This window comes from Lepidothrix coronata, unplaced genomic scaffold, assembly GCF_001604755.1.
Source record: "Lepidothrix coronata isolate B3197 unplaced genomic scaffold, Lepidothrix_coronata-1.0 Scaffold197, whole genome shotgun sequence".
Classification (NCBI taxonomy): Eukaryota; Metazoa; Chordata; class Aves; order Passeriformes; family Pipridae; genus Lepidothrix; species Lepidothrix coronata.
In genome coordinates, this window is record NW_016690377.1 from 685,202 (window position 1) to 697,192 (window position 11,991).

At 56.2% G+C, this 11,991-nt stretch overlaps 1 protein-coding gene across 2 annotated transcripts; it reads right to left on the bottom strand.

Moving 5' to 3' along the window:
- Window positions 1–5,057: 5,057 nt before the first annotated feature.
- LETM2 (leucine zipper and EF-hand containing transmembrane protein 2) lies at window positions 5,058–11,580 on the bottom strand. 2 transcript variants are annotated; one of them, XM_017831923.1, is made up of 10 exons: window positions 11,318–11,580; window positions 10,530–10,980; window positions 10,261–10,404; window positions 9,798–9,932; window positions 9,234–9,437; window positions 8,366–8,485; window positions 7,678–7,782; window positions 7,458–7,544; window positions 6,710–6,784; window positions 5,058–6,401 (listed from the first exon to the last, which is right to left on the bottom strand). In XM_017831923.1, exons 1-10 carry the CDS (start codon window positions 11,359–11,361, stop codon window positions 6,351–6,353), a joined length of 1,416 nt encoding a protein of 471 aa, XP_017687412.1. In that variant the 5' UTR covers window positions 11,362–11,580; the 3' UTR covers window positions 5,058–6,350. The 2 variants fall into 2 exon arrangements, with proteins under 2 accessions (XP_017687412.1, XP_017687413.1); XM_017831924.1 differs by having other exon boundaries at window positions 5,058–5,303; window positions 11,318–11,578.
- Window positions 11,581–11,991: the final 411 nt, after the last annotated feature.

Genomic DNA, 11,991 nt, shown 5'->3' on the forward strand with positions numbered 1-11,991 from the left:
TGGTGTACTGGGAGCCTTGGTGTGCCCAGAGCCCTGGTGTGCTGGGAGCCTTGGTGTGCCCAGAGCCCTGGTGTGCCAGGAGCCTTGGCACATGGGGGAGCCTCACTGGTGTGCCAGGAGCTTTGCTGTGCCAGGATCCTGGCTGGCTGGGGCTCCCTTCCTGCCCAGGATGCTCCGGGGCTGGTCAGCAGGCACATCACCCAGCACTGCTCAGAGACAGCCACATCCACCCGTGCTGAACCCAGAGTCCTGTGTACATAACGAAAAATATGTATAAATATGAATATATATTTACATGTCTTTTTAAAAGGGTTGTTACCAGAGATATACCAGTTTGGTAGGAAGGTACTAGTGGCTGGTAGATATCAGTTGCTATAAAAAAAAAAAAATTCATATATTTTGCTACTTTTGCTGTTTTTATTTTTTTAAATTATGTTCTAAACCTATTTCAGTTTAGGTCCCTTGATAAGAATTGCTGCTGCTGCTTCAGTTTTATATGGGGTTGTATTAAACAATAATAATAACGTGTCGATGCCTTTTGGGAATCCGTTGTCATTACGTGCCTGGCCTCGCCCTGGCCCCCCCGTGTCCCCCCTGCTCCCTCCCAGGGCTCCGGGCCGGGCAGTGCCCGTGGCACCATATTGGTGTGTGGGGCCAGTGCCCTGGGGAGGGGCTGCAGCCCCTGCCTGGCCCTCAGCTGCCTGTGGGGAGGGACAGGGGGACGCAGGTCACGCTGTGCGCCAGCCAGGGGACGTGCACCCCATGCAGCCCCCACTCCCCCGGCGGTGCCAGCCAGTGCCTTACCAGCACCTGGGGAGTGGCCTCATCCCAGCTCTGCCCTTCTGTGCCCCCCCCGATCTGTCTCAGTGCCCGGCAGGACGGGGTATTTCCCTGGCCAGGGCAGCCCCTCACCAGGGCAGGGGCCACGTTTACCCCTTCCCTCCCCGTCACCGGCGTGGGGACGCCGGAGCCAGGCCGCTGTTACTTGAAAAGTTTATTTTGCCTTTGTATGGAGAAATATTATTTGTTGTAAACTCTTCTGTAATGAATCTGGAATTCTTGTAATTATTAAAGACTTTAACCGCGACTTTGCCGGCCACGGCCCGTCCCTGGGGGGCGGTGGGGAAGGGGCTCTCGGGGCTCTGTGTGCTCAAGCTCATCCAAGCAGCACTTTGGGAAGGTGACATTCAGGGAGCAGCCTGGATGGTGGCTGGTTTTGTAGGAATCCTGCTTTTCTGGGCTCCAACACTCCCCCTACAAATGTTTTAGCATCCTGCACCCCACAAACTGCTGGGGGCAGGGTCCAGGCAGGGGTGTGGGGGGAGGTTCACCAAAGAGGGGGTGGGGGTGAGGGGCTGCCAGCCCCTCCCGAGCCCTTAAATGGTTAAGCTGAAGCAGCTGCAGCATCCCTGGCCTCCCCGGCCTTTTTAAATGCGTCTGCTTGTTGCTATTTCCCGGTGTAAATTAAATCGATCAGCTGCGCCCTGCCCACCCCCCCACTTTAAATTAAGTAGAGCTTTTAATCAAGTGATTTATGTTGAATTTGCAGCCCGGGATTAAACTCGCGGCCCGGTCGGGGGGAGCGGGGCTGGGGGGCTCCATAAATCACTGTTCTCTCCGGGACTGGCTTGGCGAGGCACGGGGAGAGCTGGAGCTCATGTTTACATCATCCCAAACTGCTGCTCTCACCATCTCCTGCTCATTTCCTGGGGTTACCAGGAGGGCAATTAAATATGATAATAAGCAGAGCGGCTGCAGCAGCACTGCTGGTGCTCGCTGTGGGCTTGGGAAGGGGCACGTGCAGCCAGGTGTTCTCTGTGTCCCATGGGGATGTGGGGACACAGGCATGGATGGTCCCCGGGGTGCTGCACTGGCTGGCACCCAGCTGAAACCCTGGAGGCTGATGGGACAGGACTGCCTGGATGCTGGATCCCAGCAGGGAGAATCAGCTCCTCTTTGCTTTCCCGGTAAGGCATCCTCTCCATATGGGCAATCCAGGAGAAGGATGTACCCCAAAGCTGGCATCAGCACCCTGCAGGTCCCACTCAGGGCTGTGGAAGACCTGCAGGACCAAAGCCACCCCCAGCACTGCTCGGTCCCTGCCCAGTGGGTGCCTGCAGCCCTTCCAGCACCACCAGGCACCAGGCTCTCCCCTTAGGAGGTGGGTGGGATGGGGTCCCTTGGGAAATGACCCCAAAGCAATGGGGGATCCAGAGGCACTGCCTGCGGTACCTGCCCCCCTCCCCTGAGTGGATGGGGGGCGTTGGGCACTGGTGGCTGCCGAGCACTTGGCCCACCCCGCGTTTGGCTCTCGCAGCAGGTCCTTTGTCTCCTCCACTCCTCGCCTTCCTCTTTCTCTCCTTTTAAAGCCCTCGGGCTGTGCAGGACCGGGACAATCTCTTGGCCTCGGGCCAGGATGTGGCTTCCCTTCCAGCGCTGAGCTGGGCCTTGTCCCGCTGCCAGCCATGGCAGGAACCTCCTGTGCCATCCCACCTTGGCACAGGGTCCTCCAGCCCAGAGCAGGGCTCAGCGGGTGTGTGGGGAGTGCCCCCTCCTCCCGCTCAGCCTGGGGGCCATGGCTGCCCCGGCCCCCTTGGCTGCCCTCCAGTCCCCCCGTCCCACCCAGCTGCGGGGTCAGTGGGACCCCCGGGTCGGGCTCCAGCCCCGGCCACCCACAGCTGAGCGGAGCCAGAACCAGATGTGCGCAGCTGCGGCGGGGGCAGCATGAGGGGCACGTGGCTCCCCCAAACCCTTGCTGTCGTGGGCCCTGCCCTGCACAGGACAGGCAGCAGGATGGGCAGCAGGACGGGCAGTGGGACGTGTCCCTGGGGACACCCTGGGGACGTTGCAGTCTGCGCCCTGTCCCGCTCCACGCAGGGTTTGGTGCCGGGGCTGTTGTCCCACGTTGCTTTAGGCCCGGATAAAGCTCCGTCTCCTTTGTTACACGTTTGTAGCAGAGGCAGAAGTGCAACAGGAATGCGGCGCTGGGATCCGGGAGCTGTAAATCCCAGCCTTTGTTGTGCTTGGGCTGTGCTAAATCACTGCTTTTCCCTCTGAATATTAATCTCTTCCAAAAGTGCTGACCGGGGCATCTTTCCCCAGCAGCTTTCTGGGGAAGAGGCTGACGCAAGGCCCGGGGCTGGCTCTGGCACAGGAGACGTTCCCAACCAGCATCCAGCAGAAATCCTGGACTTGCCGCTGCCCTGGCACTGGTGGGATGGCACTGACACAGTGCCACAAAACCTGGCTCTGGGCCGGGAGCAGGGATAGCACAGGGATGCCCCAGGGAAAGGATAAAGGGTGGAGGAGCCAGTTCTCCAGGCTGAGGGGAGACTGGAAGGTGTTTGGCACCAGCGTGGCTGGAAAAGCTCTTCTCACGCCAAAGCACACACAGCCTTGGATCTCTGCAGCGTTTCATTTGCCCAGCGCTGCAGAACAGAATCTCATGATTTATGGGGCTCCACGGGGGTCGTTTCCTCCCCGAGCTCGGGGGGTCATGGAGCAAAACTGCTGCCTCTCCCCTTTGTGTGCCTGCAGGGTCTGGGGGTCCCAACACACCGAGCAAAGCCAAGGCTTGGGCACAGCCCCCTGGAGAGCCCTGTGGTGGTAACGACCTGAGAGGGCCAGGGGGGCAGCTGGGGGGTGCAGGGGTTTTTGGTCTGAAAAATGGGTTTGTTCAGGGGTGTGTTAAGTGGCCTGGGATTGCTTTGGGTTCATCTTGCTCCACCTGGCTCTCGTTTCCAGCTCCCCTGGGAGGCTTTACCACAACCTGTGATCACTTGAGGCTGAACACGGAGCCAGGAGCTCATCCATGGAGCTGGGGAATCCAAGGAAGAGCGAGCCCCACCTTCCAGACCTTTTGGTTTTGGTGTAACTGAGGCTGTGAAAGGGCCTCGCCTCCTGCCCATGCCCAGGTGCTCGCCTGCTGGCGGCCGAGTTTCTCTGCGTCTGTTTTGAAGGCTTTTGGCTCTGGGTGCGTTCCCAGCAGCGCATCTCGGGGCTCTTCGAGCGAGCACCGGGCGCTGCTGCGACCTGCCGGCGCTCAGCGGCGCTGGCCGGGGCAGCTCCCCACGCCCGCCGGGACACGGGCTGTGCTGGTCGGGGGGGCTGCCAGGCATAGCCCGGCCTCTGCTCCACAGCCCCCAGCTCGGCTGGGCTGGTGCGGCTCGTGCACAGCCGAATCACTGCTCGCGGTCCCGGGAAAACGCCTCCCTTGGGAATGGTGATGGTGAGTATTGAACAGGGTCGGGGCAGTGTGGCAGGGCTGGAAAAGCATCGATAGTAATGGGATTGTGGCTTGTAGGAGCCGGTGTGGGGCTGGGATCGATCCCCTCAGGTGGCACTGGTGTGAGGTATCCGTGCTCCTGGTGCCCAACACCCTCCACACCCCTCTTGGAGGAGGTTTCCAGCCCTGGCTCTGCATCAGGGACCCTTTGGTAAAGGGTACCCTTTGGTTGCTTCTCCTGGAACTACACACCACTGGTTTGGCTTCTCCCTGTCACGGCAGCTTCAGGGACCCAAAGGTACCAGAGCTCCTGAGTGCACGGCTTGTCTGGGGCATCTCAGTCCCCGCAGCAACAGCTTATCCAAGTTTATTTCCCTGCCTCTTCCCTTTTGCACTTCAAGAAATCCTGTCCCCAGTTACTCCCAGCTTACCTGAGCAGAGCCCAATGTTCCCCCTGCCTGTGACATCCCTGTGTGACACACAGTGAACTGGGCTGGCTCTGTGAGCAGTTTCTGTGCTTCAAACAGGGAGATTTCCCCTCGCACAGCCCCTCCTGCTCACCTTAACTCAGGCATTCCATCTCCCCAGTCACTTGCTTTAGCCATAACACAGAAATGACTTGTGTTTTTATTTCCACTCTCTCATCCCAGTGAAATCTTGCACTGAACAGCCCTGTGTCCAGCCCTCTGGGGTGAAAGGCCTTTCTGGGCCCTGCAGATGCCAGGCCGTGGTTCTGTCCAAACAACTCACAGATTATCAAGGAGACGAGGTTTCTGCTCAACAGACAAGTGGCACCAGCACCGTCCCCCCTGCAATAAGAGGCAGCAGTGACTCCACAGCAAGGGGGTTATTTTATTGAAATAACAATTGTTCCCATTTGTTAAACACAGATCCAGCCCCACGGACGGGCTGGATGAACAAGGAGGGGTTGCAGGTACAGAGCTAAGGACACAGAACACCTGACAGCTGGTTCTGCGTTACAGGAGGAGCCTGAAGTCACAGGTTTAAAGTGCTGTTCACACCTGGCCTTGGAGAACTGGCTTTTCAGAGTCGGGTTGTTCTAAAGGCTGTCTGACCTCTGGAAGAGACATTTCATTCTACTTAGCACCAAATCTAATTTTACAGTAAGTATAAATATTCATATTTAAAATCCATGTGAGTAATTTCCGAGCATTTACATAGGACAGTAAAAAATCTAACAAATGCTAAAAACAGCTTTTCAGTATCCTCTGAGAGTCTGGCAAAAACTCAGTCCTTGCTGGAGCGCGTGAGGAGCCGGTTTGTAAAGTATGAGTCTGACAGCACTTGGTGTGTAGTTCTGAGCCTGGTAAGGGTTAACCAAGCCTTCAGGCTTGGGACATGTGTGCAGGTCCTGGGTTGCTCCCTCACATGACCCAGAGGGATCCTGAAAGTGCAAGTCTGCTTCTGTCACAGTGTGTGGCACCAGCACTGCTCTCACTGGGGAATGCAAATGCTCACAGGTGGAGGCTGTTCCTGTCACTGCTCTGCTCCTGTCCAGCAAGGTCTGAAGTCTTTCTGAGCAGTTCAGCTCCACCACAGCACCAAGGAGTGCTGCTCCCTCCTTTCCTGTAGTTATCTTCCTCGGTACAAATGTGATGGTGAAACACAATGGCCACACATTGTATTCTGTGCTGGTCGCTGGTTAGACCACCCTAACCAGGACCAAGAGCCTGAGCTGTGATGCTCAGGACAAGCTGCTGGCCCTGTGTGTGGGGATGTTCCTGCAGAGGATTTCACACTGCAGAACAGGCTTTGCTGGACCCCCAGCCCAGCTTGTTCTGTGCCCAGGCTGTTCTGACGTGAAAAGCCGCCTCTGCTAAGGTTGGGAGCACAAACACCTGCTCAGGAACAGCACAGACAGCAGCACCGTTATTAACATATTTACACCATAAGTTAAAAGTGGCAGGGGGAGGGATCCAGTACAAAAGAGAAGCTGGGGCCATCCAGACAGCACTGGCCTAGTTGCTAATAAGCTTGGGACAGACAGAGAGGCCCCTGAGGGCTACTGACGCCTTGTTGTGTAGAGCAGCCTCCTGAGAAATCCCTGTTCCCTCTGCAGGAGGTGTGGAGATGGAAGCTGTTCCCTCCCAGTGCTGGCTCCGGGTTAGGCTCCGTTGGCACCGGCCTTGCTGCCCTGGGACGCTTCCATTTTGGTCTAGGGACAAGAGAAAGGGACAGATTTTAGGCAGTGCAAATGTTTCTTGAACTGCAGAATCTTTTCTGCAGGTGTCTTCCCATTTACCATGGGAAGCTGCTCTGCAGAGTAACAGCTGATGAAGAGCAAAGTTCTTCAGGTTAAAGGAGATAAAAAAGTCCATCTGGACTCCCAAACCTGCCCTAAGCAGCATCCCAGATGTGCACATGAGCAGCTGAATTGAAATGAAATGTTCACAGGAAGAAAATGGGCAGAAGGAAGGTAATCACTGCAGAAATACTTTTACATAAGGATTCTGACAAGCTCACCTCTTGTGGGGGAGGCTTCACTGATGCTTCTGAGACTGGCAATTTCTCTGTTGGCTGAGACACAAATTCTTCATCCTTTAAGGAAAAAGCAGCTGTAAGTCACAGAACCCTCTTGGAAGGGGCTAGACCCTGTAGAGCCCTTTCTCCCTTCTGAGCAGGGCTGCTCCCTCCTCACTCTGTGAAAGCTGTGTTGGCATTCCCATTGTTTCCCCAGCACAATTTAACTATGTGGAAATATTTCTGGCAGTTGATACGATATTCTCTAATTCCTGCTTTTATCAGCTGGGACTAATCTAAGGAGCTCACTGCAGCCTGATGCTGAGAACCATATGCTCTGGCTTTCTTACTCTAGATATTTTGGCTCCTCTTGTCCTGGATAACTGAGCCCAAATTCAGTAGGAGAGTTGAAAACAAGTCCCCTTTAACCATCTTCTCTGAGCTAAATGTACTTGGGTTGAGGTCTAAACCAAACTAGAAGCTCATGAGTGCTCCTTGGCTGGAAGCCAGTACCATGGCACTGAGTAACCAGCTGTTCCCAGCAAGGGGACCAGTTGTGTCACAGCAGATCCCTTGTCTCCTAAGTCAGAGCATGCAGCTGTGAGGTTCCTGGGGGAAAAACAAGACTCTGCTCTGCGCCATGGTGTCAAACACTGGTTTTGTCTAGCTTTGGAAAGGTTTGTTCACACTCAGATCCCAACAATTTCAGCACTACACACATTTTCCAGCCTGCAGACTGCTATTTTCTAACCTTCCTTCCCTGTACAACAGGGGCAGGATCCAGGAGGGTCTCCTGGCCTTCAAGCATGGATGTCACCACTCCAGCAGCTTCACCTGTCTGGGGAAGAACACAGAGACCTAACTTCAGTCCACTTGTAGGATCAGAGACAAAGATTCCTGTCACAGTCCTTCATTTCTATAACGGGTAATGGTTGAGCTATTAACCTGGAAGTTTTATTCAGACAATGTACCTTGTTCTGGGAAACACACTGTGGCTTTATGTCCACTAAGTACAAGGCACGGGAAAGCAGGAGCAGAGAAGGGGGAACGTTCTCCTTTAAATGCAGATCCAGCCACTGTCAGAAGAAAACAGAAGGAAAAGTTATTTCATATTGCTCTGTGTGGGTACTTATTTATGCAGCACTCTTTGTCCTTAAAGCAATCTGGAGTTTGGCTAATAGAGTTTTAGGTAACGACAATGAGAAGAAATGGTTCTGAAGAGTTAGGAATACTATATAGAACAAACACTAGAGAGGAAGTTTCCAGCACTAAGGAGGTACCAATATCCCCACTGAAAAACAGCCAAGCACTTGGAATTACCTGCAGCTTCCCTGAAACACAGCACCCACAGCAGTGTCTCTAAGATGTCTGGATGCTTACAAAGATCAGCAATATCTCTACTGAAGTCTTAGCTGCTGTTTTAGCAGCTTAAAAACATATTTCACTCCCCCCATTTTACCTTGGTGCTTCTTGGTTTCCACTTTAGTCTATGACATAACCTGGACATTTCATGCCTTAAGAGCTCAGCTCTGCAGGTGAGGATCCATCTGAAACTCGTCCACGAGTTCTCGGGAAGCTGTGCCTGCTGCACCTGACCACTGCCTGGAATCTGCCCTCAGAGGAACCCTGTCCCACCAGCCCAGGCCAGGGCACACTCACCTGCCTGAGCTGCTCCCTCAGCTGCTCCTCGGAGACGCCCAGGGAGCGCATCCCCCGGGCCCTGCAGGCGCTCTGCAGCTCCAGCACGCTCAGCCCGCCGACCCCTTCCTTGGCGATCATCTGCAAGGGACAGGAACCTTCCTACCCACGCTCGGGGTAAGCCAAGCCCCTGACGCACCTGAAGGGACTTCTGGGGGTCCCCAGTCCAAGTTCCTGCTCAGAATTGCTCAGCATTTTCCATCTGTGCTTTGAGCCTCTCTAGGGATGGGGATTTCACGACCTCCAGATGACTCGTTTTACTGTTTACACACTCACTGATTTTAATTCTTTTTCTTATCGTATTGGAGTTCTCCTTGCTGCAACTTATGGCCATTACCTGTTATCCCTCCATTCTGCACCTGTGAGTCTGGTTCCATTTTCTAAATAACCCCATTATGCAGCTGAAAACCACAAGGGGACCCTTGGGCCTCCCCAGGCTAAATAAATCCAGCCACTTTATACAGTAACATAAACTCCTAATGAATTCAGTTGTTTAAAATCTGCTGCTCCCATACAATATTCATTCCAGAATTGGAACCTCCCTTTTTTACAAGTTAGCATGACTCCAGAATGAAATGTTTTAAACAGTGACAATATCTGCAGTGACACCTTTGTTACAGTTCCCCAAAGGCTGCAAGGGTGCAGGGAGAAGAACTCTCATTCTGTTTTCTTCTGGGATCTCTGATGGGGACGATCTGACTCCTATTAAACTTCACCCCAGAGGTTGGTGGGAGGGCAGGGACACACCTGAAGCCAGCAGTGGCTCAGAGGGCAGAGCCTGAGAGCACACACTCCACCCAGCAGCTCCTCTGTGCTGTTTCAGACTCACCTCATCATCTGCCTTGATGGTCCTGAGCCGCAGCAGCAGCTGGAAGCGGAGCAGGTTGTTGGTGCCGATGGGCTGCAGCTCCAGCAGTTTGCACAGAGCCACCAGCTGTGGCCTCTCCAGGTGCTCCAGGGTCAGCTCATCCTCGAAGAGCTTGGAGAAGCGGACGATCTCCTGCGTGCTGGGCTGGTGGCCGCTGTGACGGATCTGAACCAAGGGCCAAAAGCCAAACCTCAGCAGGATCACCCTTTGGGAACCCCCTTCCTTCCCCTCCCTCTTCCCGCTTCTCACACTGGAATTCCTGTCTCTGATGGAAACAGTGTGATACAGTTAAAAGTCAAAGTGAAACTGTTCTGGAGTGGGCACTGGGTGAAACTTCCACTGTTCCAGGATGGGAATTCCTGTGAGTGCAGCTCTGACAGCGGGGTCAGCAGGTGCTACCTGCAGGAGGCACCCAGGTACCAGCCCCTGCTGGGGCAGCCCTGTGCTGCCAAACCTCTCCACAACCCCAGTCCAAATCCTGTGTTCTCTGCCCACGGCTGCCACCCCCAGCACAGCCTGTCCTACCTCGTGCAGGTATGAGGAGAACTGTTTCCCTTGTCCTGTGTCTGCTTTGTTCCTTTTGGCCATCTCTGCAATGGTCTCCCGCAGGAACTTTGCTAACTCCAGCTTTGCATTCAGCTTCTTCCTCTGCTTTTCTTCCTTCACTCCGGGAAATAAAGCATAATTAGAAATTCCATTTGGAAAACAGGCGGGAGGGGATTCTGGGAAAGAGATGAAATAAGACTTCGGTTCTGAAAGCACCAGGCTTTGGTTACTGTAGGAAATGGAATTGCTGTGCACATTCCTGCTGATCCCTACAGCACAACCTCCCAGCCCTGCTGTTCAGCTCAGGAATAAGCTGGGAATGTCTGACCCGGACACGTGGGTGAGGCTGATCCTCGCTTCCAGGGAACAGCAGCTCTGTGCAGCTGCACAGATGTTCTGAGGAGCTGTGCACACACTCCACAGCCTCAGGCAGGACACAAACCTTTTTTGACTCTGTCTCAAACGTCGAGGGCAGCATTTCAGGGAAGAGCTTCAAGAACACAGGTAACAGAAATTCCATGAAGGGCACAATGACAAACACCAGGAAGGGAACCAGCCGGAAGAGATCTGCACAGGTTCTCAGCAGCTGTCCAGAGAAGAGCACAGCAGAGATTATCCTGAGATTATCACTCAGCCAGACACACAAAATGTGTCCAAAGGAGCAGCTAAACCTCTTACTGCCCCACTTTAGCCGGGTGCTGTGGCACTTACCCTGCGCCTCTCCCTCCTGGTGAGCACCTGCCCGTGGAGCAGCCTCCACACCATCCTGGCAGCCACCTTGGTGTCGATCCAGAGCAGGTGGAACCCGTTGTAGTAGTGCTTCAGCTCATCCAGGACTCTCTGGCGCAGAGGCTTCTTCCCCGGGGCAGCCTCCACGAGCTGTTTCGCCGGTGTTCGGGCGGGTTTGCTTCCCTGGCTCGCGGGATTCCCAGGGGACGGAGGTTCCCCTCGGAGCTGCTGCTGCCGCCGCGGGCAGGGGCAGGTGTGCAGGGTGTGGACAGGTGAGCGGGGCAGGGCAGCGCCCAGGCAGACACGGAGCGCCCAAGGAGGGGCTTGGGAGTCTCTGGAAGTCCAGGATAACTGGGATTCCACCAGCTGGACGAGGGCGAGGGCTGGAGAGAACGAAGGGCTGGAGGGTGTGAGGAGATGGGAGCCCCTGAAACTGGAGAGGTGTTTCAGTGAGAACAGTGCAGGGAGGCCGAGGCGTCACCCCCAAATCAACGTTCTCAGCGCCAGATGAACTTGTGACACTGATTTTGTGGCCGAGACACAGATCCTTCATCAAGAGGTGAAATACTGGGAACTCGTCCCGTGCTAACAACCCTTCTCTTGCGGGAGAATAACCCAAGTGCCTCCCGGGAGCTCTTTTACCAACAAAACGGGATAAAACGTGACAGTTGGAAACAAAAAAAAACCCCCATCAAATCTTCACCCCCAGCCCAGCGCGGCTAAGCCCAGCACAGGGCCCAGACCCCCCCGGGAGGGGCTGCGGGGCTTACCTGACCCTGGCCACAGCCAGGAGGGTGTGACAGCCGCAGGCCATGGCTGCGCTGGATGGACCGGGGGGCGGTGGGACCCTCACTCCCGGCAGCGGCCGGGGGGCGGCGGGGGGCGCCGGGGCCCGGCCGGACCCATCCCCGTCCCGCTGCCGGGAGCGAGGGGAACGCCGGGACGGGGCCGCGCTGCCCCTCCCCGGTCCCGGTCCCGATCCCGGTGATCCCGGTCCCGGTCTCCCTCACCGCCGGCCGCGCTCCTCCCGGCTCCCCCCCGCCCGTCCCGTCTTGCCCCGCGCGCGCCGCTCTGACCCGTCGCCCCCCCACTCTCTGTGGTCCCCACGCAGGTCACGCCATCGCGCTGCGCCACGCCCCTCCGCTCGGCGTCAGCCAATCAGAAGGCAGCATTGCGGCCCTGCCCAAGGCCCGCCCAATGGGAGCGGGGTAGGGGCAGGGCCTGACCCGGAGGCGCCCTCAAAAGAAGCCGCTGATTGGCTGTGCGAAGACGGGGGCGGTGCGCGGGCGGGCGGTGACGTCACGGGTTGGGTGCGTGACGCCATCGTGGGGCGTGTGGTCGCGCGTGACGTCACGGGGGCGCGGGAGGGGGGGGGGGGGGACGTGCAGAGCGGCCGCTGCCGGTGCGGCCCCGCCGAGCGCCTCCGCCACCGCCCGCCCCCCGC